At 36.4% G+C, this 9,772-nt stretch overlaps 1 protein-coding gene across 1 annotated transcript in view; it reads left to right on the forward strand.

Moving 5' to 3' along the window:
- Window positions 1–9,772, forward strand: part of HECTD1 (HECT domain E3 ubiquitin protein ligase 1) — a 104,102-nt gene that overhangs the window by 45,470 nt on the left and 48,860 nt on the right. The window contains exons 11-15 of the mRNA XM_008073013.2: window positions 819–957; window positions 1,150–1,320; window positions 7,962–8,184; window positions 8,730–8,993; window positions 9,095–9,171. Coding sequence (XP_008071204.1) covers window positions 819–957; window positions 1,150–1,320; window positions 7,962–8,184; window positions 8,730–8,993; window positions 9,095–9,171 — 874 coding nt within the window. The remainder of the gene's footprint in view (window positions 1–818; window positions 958–1,149; window positions 1,321–7,961; window positions 8,185–8,729; window positions 8,994–9,094; window positions 9,172–9,772) is intronic.

Raw genomic sequence — 9,772 nt, forward strand, 5'->3', positions numbered from 1 at the left:
GAGGTCTCGCCAAGTTGCCCAGGCAGGTCTCGAACCCGCGGGCTCAGGCAATCCACTCATGTCAGCCTCCCAAAGGTGCAGGATTACAGGCTGAGCCGCTGAGCCCAGCTGTGTTTTTTATTTTAAAAGAACATGTTACTTGTTATAGTATTGAGGTTAGTTTGTGTGATATTTTTGAGTTGTCACCTGTGATTTGACCAAAGTAATGGCAAATAGAGGGAAAAGGAGGCATGCCAGCTTGTTAGCAGTGAGAATATTTTGGGACATGGAATTATTTGGATCTCTTATTTTCATTTATATAAGGATATAGTTATAGTGAACATGGATTTTAAATTTGACAAAGGACAAAATAACTATAATTTAAATTGTTTTTCATATAAACTGCCAGTTTTTTTAAGTTCTTAAAGCTTTGTATTTTGGGTTATAGGAAATTTTAGGTTAGTTACAATTTATACCATTTATTTTCTTACTGATTTAACTGTCTTGTACTTGATGTTCTAGAATTATCATGACATGCTAACATTCATACTGGCTAAGAATAAACTGAAATAGCACATGTAAGAAAATTATAAAAAATCAGTTTTGATGAATTCAATATATTAATAGAAAATATAATACCTCAAAAATATAGTATGCTTATAGTAGTGCTGGTATTGAATCTCAATTTTTTTGTATTTTATTAAGTGTACTGCTTTTAGCAGAGTGTATAATATTAATACTTAACATTGGATACTTAAGTGTTCATTAATGCATGCATTTTCGTTTATTTTAGCTTCTTAATTTGGATTCATAAAATTCTTTTTTTTTTACTTTTCAAGGAAAGCAAGTCTTGCTCTAATTCGAAAAATGATTCATTTTTGCTCTGAAGCACTGTTGAAAGAAGTTTGTGATTCTGATGTTGGTCATAATTTGCCTACAGTACTAGTGGAAATCACTGCAACTGTCCTTGATCAAGAGGTCAGTTTCTTTTTTGAAACTCTTGTAGCCTTAATTCTTTTTAGATAGTAATCAGTAAAATTAAAGTTTGGTTCTAATTTCAGTAAATCATTTTTTCTGTCCAAATTACTGCATTTGTTTACTTCCTACAACAAATTAATTGTTTTTCCTTAATTTCCTTGCTATCATGTGCTCTCTTTTTTTTTTTTCCAGGATGATGATGATGGCCACTTGCTGGCTTTGCAGATCATAAGGGACTTAGTAGATAAAGGTGGTGATATTTTTTTGGATCAGCTAGCTAGGCTTGGTGTAATTAGCAAAGTGTCAACTTTGGCAGGTCCTTCCTCTGATGATGAGAATGAAGAGGAATCAAAACCAGAAAAAGTGAGTGTTCATAATTGTAGAGGGATTAGGAATAGAGTTTCTTTTGAGGAAATCTAGTTTCAGTTTATGATGGTTTGTTTTTTGTGTGTTTTTTTTTTTTTTTTTTTGGCGTCCCTGGGTGGGCTCAAATATGATGGTTTTTGACAAAATAATAGCAATATGAGATAATACTGTGTATTTTTTAATTGGTCAGTTTTCTTTTAAGAAATTGTATTGATACAGATTTAAACATACAGAGAAGTTGCAAATATAGTTAATATCAGAATATCCTCTATTCAGTTTTGCTAGTTATTAACATTTTACCCCATTTGCTTTATTGTTTTCCCAAATATGTGTGTATCTATGTACATATAAAAAATATTATTTGAGAATAAGCTAGATACAGAGTGCCTCTTTTTAGGCCTAAATATTTCACCTAATCTCAGGCCATTCTCTTACATAGTATTAGTATAACTATCAACATTTGTACTGAGCAGAAAATTATTATTATTATTATTATTATTATTTTTGAGTCGGAGTCTCACTCTGTCGCCCAGACTGGAGTGCAGTGACTGCTCCTGGCCACCGCAGCCTGGACCTGCTGGGCTCCGGCGATCCTTCCGCCTCAGCCTTCCGAGTAGCCGGAATTACAGGCATGCACCACCATGCCCGGCTGATTTTTTGATTTATTGTAGAGATGAGGTCTCGCCAAGTTGCCCAGGCGGGTCTTGAACCCGCGAGCTCAGGCAATCCACTCACCTCAGCCTCCCAAAGGCGCAGGATTACAGGCTGTGCCACCGAGCCCGGCTTGAGCAGAAAATTTAATATTTACTATCTAATCCAGAGACTACGTTCAAAATTTGTCTTTGTCCTTAAGGTCCTTCATAGCAGTGTTTTGTTTTGTTTTTCCTGGTCCAGAATCTATTCTAGGGGTACACATGACATGAATTATCATATTACTGAGAATCTACAACAGTTTATCAGCCTTTTTCTTTCATAGTTTTGTAGAGGACAGACCAGTTAATTTGGACAAAGAGCCTCACTTTGCATTGGCTCATGTTTCTTTGTGATTAGATTCAGGTTATGCTTTTTATCCTTTTCTTTTTTTTTTTTGAGAGCCGGGTTTATTGAGAGGACATATTGAGAGGACATAAAAACTCCCACAGTGGGAGAGGACCCGAAGGGGTTGCCCAGGTTACACATTTTTGCAGGAATTATGTAGCCATGATGTTGTGTCCTGCTCAGTGTGTAATGTTCCTTTATAAAGCCACCTGATGTCTGTTTGCCTGTTGCTCATGATGTTAACTTGGGTCACTTGGTTAAGTTTGTCTCTGTCAGGTTTCTCTAATGTAAAGATAATCTTTTTCCTTTTGTAATTAATTCATTAGGGCTGGGCATGGTGTCTCACACCTGTAAACCCAGCACTTCAGGAGGCCAAGGCAAGAAGATTGCTTGAGTCCAGGAGCTTGGGACCAGTCTAGGCAACATAACAAGTTCCTGACTCTACAAAAAAAAAAAATTAGCCAGGTGTGGCACGCATGTTTAGTTCGAGCCACTCTAGTGGCTGGTGCAGGGGTATTCCTTGATCCCAGGAGTTGGAGGCTACAGTGAACTATAATTGTGTTTCTGGACTGCACCGTGGGCAACAGAGTGAAACCCTGAATCAAAAAAAACAACAAAAAAAATAATTTGCAGGGAGATAATTTGAGACAATATAAATATGCTATTTCTCATTAAACTTTAGTATTCACTGGTAACTCTTGCCTTAGATTGAAAATTTAAAATAGGCCGGACACGGTGGCTCAAGCCTATAATCCCAGAACTTTGGGAGGCAGAGGCACGAGAATTGCCCGAGCTCAGGGTTTCGAGACTAGCCTAAGCAACATAGGAAGACCTCATCTCTACAGTAAATCAAAAAATTAGCCGGACGTGGTGGCACATGCCTGTGGTTCCAGCTACTTGGAAGGTTGAGGTGGATGGATTGCCTGAGCCCAGCAGATTGAGGCTGCTATGACTATAAGCATGCCACTGGACTCTAGCTTCAGTGACAGAGTGAGACTAGGACTCAAAAAAAAAAGTATGTGTATATATGGCTTATCCAGCGCTATTGATTTTCATGATTTCCAGCAAGATTTATTCCTAAGATTTAGTGAGTGCTTACTATATATTAATGGCAGAATAGTAAGCGTATTTTTTGAAAAAATGTTAAGGTATGAGTTGTAATTATAGAATCCTGAGGGACTTGAAAGGGTGAGTGTTGACTTGTTTCCTAACTCTGGTTAATCATTAGAATTATTGGAGGATTTAAGGGAAAAAAGAAACAAAAAGTATTAGATGAGTTCATTATCTGAGATTCTTTCACTCAAGAAATAGAGTTCAACAATCCCAACCAAGATCCTGTGTGTGGTTTTTTTTGTTTGTTTTTTGTTTTGTTTTTGCAGACATTAACAAGCAGATTCTAACATTTGTAAATAAATCCAAAAGCTTAAGAATGATCCAAGCAACCTTGAGAAGGGACAAAGTTGAAGGATGTACATCAGATTTCAAGTCTTTCATAAATTCAGTATGTGGCAATAGTGTAAAGATAGATTAATGACCCACATATATATGGTCAAATGATTTTCGACAAAACTGCTAAAACAATTCAATCAGGAAAGGATGATCTCTTTGAAAATGAGCGAATTGATAGCATATACCAAAAAATTGAAGCTTGACACTTAACGTATATACCGTATACCCAAATTAGCAAAATGAATCATAGGCTGAAATATACAAGCTAAAACTGTGAACCTTCTATAGGGAAACAGGACATCTTAGTGACATTGAGTTTGGCAAAAATTTCTTTAATGGGACTTTGAAAATTTTACTATAAAAGAACAAAAAATAAGTTGTACTTTATTAAAATTGTAGACTTTTGCTTTTCAAAATGCTTTGTTAATATGAGAAGGAAAGCTAGGTAGGTCTCTCAGATTTTATCTGAAAATATCTTTATTTGGCCTTCATTTTTTATGGATATTTTCAGTGCCTACAGGACTGTTGGTGAATTTTTCTAGCACTTTAAAGATGTTTCATTGTTGCCCGACTTACATAGTTTTTGATGAGATTATTTTCTTTGTATATAATGTATCTTTTCCTTCGCTGACTGTTTTTAAGGTTTTATCACTGGCTTTTGGCACTTTGGCTTTGATATGCCTTGATGTGTTGTGAAGTGGGTGTGTGCGCACTTGTACTTGTGCCACTCGGTTTTTTAAAATTTTCTTTTGATTTGTGAGCTTTAGAGTACTGGTCACATTTGAAAATTTTCTAGGTTCAAATATTTTGCTTCCTTTCTTTTTTCCTGGAGTCTCAAATTACACACCTTAGACTGCTTCATATTGTTTCATAGGTCACTGAAACAAGTTTTTTCCCCTGGTCTTTTTTTTTTTTTCCCCCTCATGCCAGAGTGGTTCTGTGGCTTTGTGTTCAGGTTTTCTGCACTTTTCTTTTCTGGTACTGATCACCTAGTAAAAATTTTCATTTTGTGTTTTGTACTTTTCATCTTTTTGTTCTAGTTTTCATTATGCTGTTTTCATGTAAATACTTGAATATAGTTTTAATACTTATTTGAATATCCTTGTCTCGTAGTTCTGCCACCTCTTATTTCTGGGTTTATTTCTGTTGATGGACTTTTCTCTTGGTTATGGATTATATTCTCCTGCTTCTTTGTTTGTCTAGTACTTTTTCATTGGTTACTGGACATTGTAAATGTTACGATGTTGAGTGCTGGATTTTGTGGTCTTTCTCAAAGAATGTTGGGCATCATTCCAGCAAGCCATTATTTTCAGTGAAAACTAAATTTCTTTCAGGCCTGTTTTTAAGCTTTACTAGAGTTATCTCTAGAATAGGTTTTACTCTAAGAAGTTCACCTCTCTAATCCCTAGTATGTGATTCCTCAGAGATCTTCAGTGAATACCCTGGGTGATCCATGACGGTGTTCCCCTCTGGCTGTTTGGAATGCAAATGTCTGGCCACCTTGTATGTTCTCTTACAACTTTTCAGTCGTTCTTTGTCTAACTTTATGGAGTATACCCCTATATATGGGTGGTCTAGTATTTAGTGGAAACCACTTTGCAGACTTCTGGAGGTCTTTTTTTGTTTGCTTCCCTAATCCTGAACTCAGCCTCCACTTATTCCAGTTGCCTTAGACTCCTCCCAGCTCTAATTTTCATTTCCTCAGCTCATACTGCTGGATTGTGTTAGTGTTCCCTCTCCACTTTGTCTCTGGGTCTAAGAGGCTCACTTTTTTTCCCCTTCATTTTCCTGGGTACACAGTCTTCCACTGACAGTAGTTCAGTGCTTAAAAACACTTTTTTCATATATCTTTCATATTTCAGTTGTTTACAATGGATGTGTCTAGAGAAATGGGTAATTCTTATTTTTATGTGAATATTCTTAGTTTTTAAATATGTTTTTAAAAAGTTTTAGGATTGTAGGCTAAGCCACAAAATGTTTACAGGTTTTTTTGGTTTTTTTGTTGTTTGAGTTGGAGTCTTACTCTGTCGCTCAGACTGGAGTGCAGTGGCTGCTCCCGGCCACCGCAGCCTCGACCTGCTGGGCTCCGGCGATCCTTCCACCTCAGCCTTCCAAGTAACTGGAATTCCAGGCATGTACTACCTACCACGCCCGGCTGATTTTTTGATTTATTGTAGAGATGAGGTCTCGCTGCCCAGGTGGGTCTGGAACCCGCAATCTCAGGCAATCCACTCACCTCAGCCTCCCAAAGGCGCGGGATTACAGGCTGAGCCACCGAGCCCGGCTTACAGTTTCTTTTTTCTTCTTTTTTTTAACATGCTCTAACTAAAATATTTGTATGATCATGGGAATGAGCCTGCATATTTGATTCACTTGGCTAAGGGAAGGGCCTTGGAATTTATTTTTTTCTTTTTTTAATATTTTATTTTAAAGATGTGTGGTACAATTCAGGATTAGGTATACAAATGGACATGGTATAGGTAAAGTTTGGACCTCCCTTTGGTCCCCACTTTGCCTGGTTTGAGATCAGGTACTCTTATTGATGTTGTGTCCCTTCATTGTGTACCGCATTTTTTTAATCCAGTCCAGATGGGCAGCATGGTCGGTTCCATGTTTTTGCTATTGTAACTAGAGCTGCAACAGATACACATCAGCAGCTATCTTTTTTGTAGAATGATTTGAGTTCCTCTGGGTATATTCCCAATAGGGGAATTGCTGGGTTATGTATGGAAGGTCAATTTCTAGTTCTTTCAGAAATCGCCACACTGTCTTCCAAAGAGTTTGCACTAGTTTGCATTCCCACCAGCAGTGTAGAAGCATTCCTTTTTCTCTTTGCCAGCATCTGTTGTTGTTTGTTTTATTAATGATGGCCATTCTTACTGGGGTTAGGTGATATCTCAATGTGGTTTTGGTTTGCATTTCTCTGATGATTAGTGAGGCTGAGCACTTTTTATTGTGTCCGTTGGCTACCAGTATATCTTGTCTATTCATGCCTTTTGCACTCTTTTTAATAGGTCTGTTGGTTCTTTTCCTTTTGGCACGTTTGAGTTCCCTGAAGATCCTGGATGTTAGGCCTTTGTCAGATATACAGTTGGCAAATATTTTTTCCCATTCTGTGGGTTGTCTCCCCACTCTCTTGATGGTTTCTTTTGCTTTGCAGAAGCTTTTTGGTTTAATGAGGTCCCACTTGTTTATCTTATCTCTCTGATCAGGAATTGGTTGCCTACCCAATTTCTGTAAGGGTATCTACTGTTTTCTAAGATTCTTATAGTTTTAGGTTTTATGTTTAGGTCTTTAATTCATTTAGAGTTTATTTTTGTGTATAGTGGTAGGTAGGCGTCCTGTTTCAATCTTCTGCTTGTGGTCAGCCAGTTTTCCCAGCACTATTTACTCAAAAGGTTCTCCTTTCCCCTGTGGTTGTTGGTGGAATTTATTTTTTAAAACCTTCTGGTGGGGCGCAGTGGCTTATCCCTATAATCCTAGCACTTTGGGTGCCTGAGGTGAGAGGATTGCCTGAGCTCATGGGTTTGAGACCAGCCTGGGTAACTTGATGAGACCTCGTCTCTACAATAAATCAAAAAATTGGCTGGGTGTGGTGGTGCGTGCCTGTAGTTCCAGCTCCTTGGAAGGCTGTGACAGAAGTATTGCTTGAGCCCAGCAAGTTGAGACTGCAGTGGCTGTGAGCATGCCACTCCCCTCCAGCCTGAGAGACAGAGTGAGACTCCAACTCAAAAATAAATAAATAAAAAATAATAATAAAAATAAAATCTTAGGTGCAGCACTAAGTTTGGATATCATTGATCACATCTAAACCTTCACTGTTTTACAAATAGTCAATTAGGCCCAGAGATGCAGTAAGCTTATTAGCTAGTCATGTGTAGTGCTCAAATTCATTGATCTTTTCCACTACACCTGGACATGATATAACTTGGGTTATTGTTCGTATGAAGTTTTACAAACATTTTTAGAACTTATTTGTGAGATTTTTATAGGTCACAGTTGATCAGGACATGTATTAAACTGCGACCTACGGAGTATTAATGTTTAGGGTATTTAAATTATTTGATTTATGGTCATGTTTTTAAAATTCTTAAGAATATTTGAAATAGAAATCATTTTCCATGTTTCATTGGATAATTCTACATATTTAGGAAGATGAACCACAGGAAGATGCTAAAGAATTGCAGCAAGGTAAACCATATCATTGGAGAGACTGGTCAATCATTAGGGGAAGGGACTGCTTATATATTTGGAGTGATGCAGCAGCCTTGGAATTATCTAATGGCAGTAATGGATGGTTCAGATTTATCCTGGATGGAAAACTTGCTACCATGTATTCAAGTGGTAGTCCTGAAGGTGGATCAGATAGTTCAGGTAATATTTTGTTTCAATTAAAATATGTTCCTAGTTTCTACAATTTGTTTTTTGGCTCATATGTTTGCTACCATAGTAATGAAAATAGCACATCCTTGATGTTCATATGGCCAATTTATTTAATATCAATGGAGAAAAATTATACCATGAAAACATTTCATAAATCCAATTTTATGGTAGAGACAAGGAATAGTACTATAAGCTACTTTTCTTGGTAAATATCTTCCTCAAATCTAGCCACTTTTTTTTTTAACATAAGCTACTTTTAATCTCTCCAGTCTTTTAGATAAAGCTATCTTTTGCTGTAAATTGGTAAATTGCATAGGTATATTGCTATCTTGGGTTATATCTTTTATATCTTTTAGGATTACTTTTATGCCTGAACCTAAATATACCAAACCAGTGAGAGAATCCCAGAGAGCAAAACAGTGCTAATGAAGTTTTTAAAAAATTGATATTCTAGCAGACAGTTTCTGTTTCTTGTTAAAAAACATTGAATATTTGCAAGGAATAAAATGATAAAACAAGCATTTTTGTCTATATAGAAAGCAGAAGTGAATTTTTAGAGAAGTTACAAAGAGCCCGAGGTCAAGTGAAGCCATCAACTTCAAGTCAACCTATACTCTCAGCACCAGGACCGACTAAACTTACTGTAGGAAATTGGTCACTAACATGTTTGAAAGAAGGAGAGATTGCTATTCATAACTCAGACGGTCAGCAAGCTACAATATTGAAAGAAGATTTACCTGGTTTTGTATTTGAATCTAATAGAGGAACCAAGCATTCATTTACTGCAGAAACTTCTTTGGGTAAGTATATAGATATGTAAGTTTAGCAGATAAGAATAAATGAATATGTTAAATTGCAATAAAGTATGTTTTGTGAAATGTTCTTTTTTTCCTCCCCCAAGGCTCAGAATTTGTGACTGGCTGGACTGGCAAAAGAGGCCGAAAACTGAAATCTAAGTTAGAAAAAACAAAACAAAAGGTATATTTGTGGAATGTGCTTTTTACCTATCTTTTATAGTGACTTAGTAAAGTTTCAGTGGTAGATTATAAGCATTGAAAAAATGGATTCATATAACATAAGCTACTCTAATATGACTTTTTTTAGAGTTCTTTTTTAATATGCTCATTATTTATCATAATTATGTTTCATATGTTCATCATTTTTCATAATTATGTATAGTTTTTATATATATACTAAATACCAACATTAAAGCAGAATCAAATGGAGGTTAATAAGAATAAAATCTATTATTTATTTATTTTTTCTTTTTGAGAATAAAATTTAAATTATTTAACTTATTAATATCCTGCAAACTTTAAACTCATTGAAATTATTAATGATAGTAATATTTTTAGTGATATAGTGGCATTGAAAATAATTATATTTTGCAATCTGGATTTAATACTTGTGATCTAGCAACTTGTTGGCTCCACCTTTAAAAATCACAGTACTAGCTGGGCTCGGTGGCTCAGCCTGTAATCCCACGCCTTTGGGAGGCTGAGGTGAGTGGATTGCCTGAGCCCACGGGTTCGAGACCCGCCTGGGCAGCGAGACCTCATCTCTACAATTAAAAAAAAAA

This window comes from Carlito syrichta, unplaced genomic scaffold, assembly GCF_000164805.1.
Source record: "Carlito syrichta isolate Samal-C Ts95f unplaced genomic scaffold, Tarsius_syrichta-2.0.1 Scaffold315592, whole genome shotgun sequence".
In the NCBI taxonomy this organism is placed as follows: domain Eukaryota; kingdom Metazoa; phylum Chordata; class Mammalia; order Primates; family Tarsiidae; genus Carlito; species Carlito syrichta.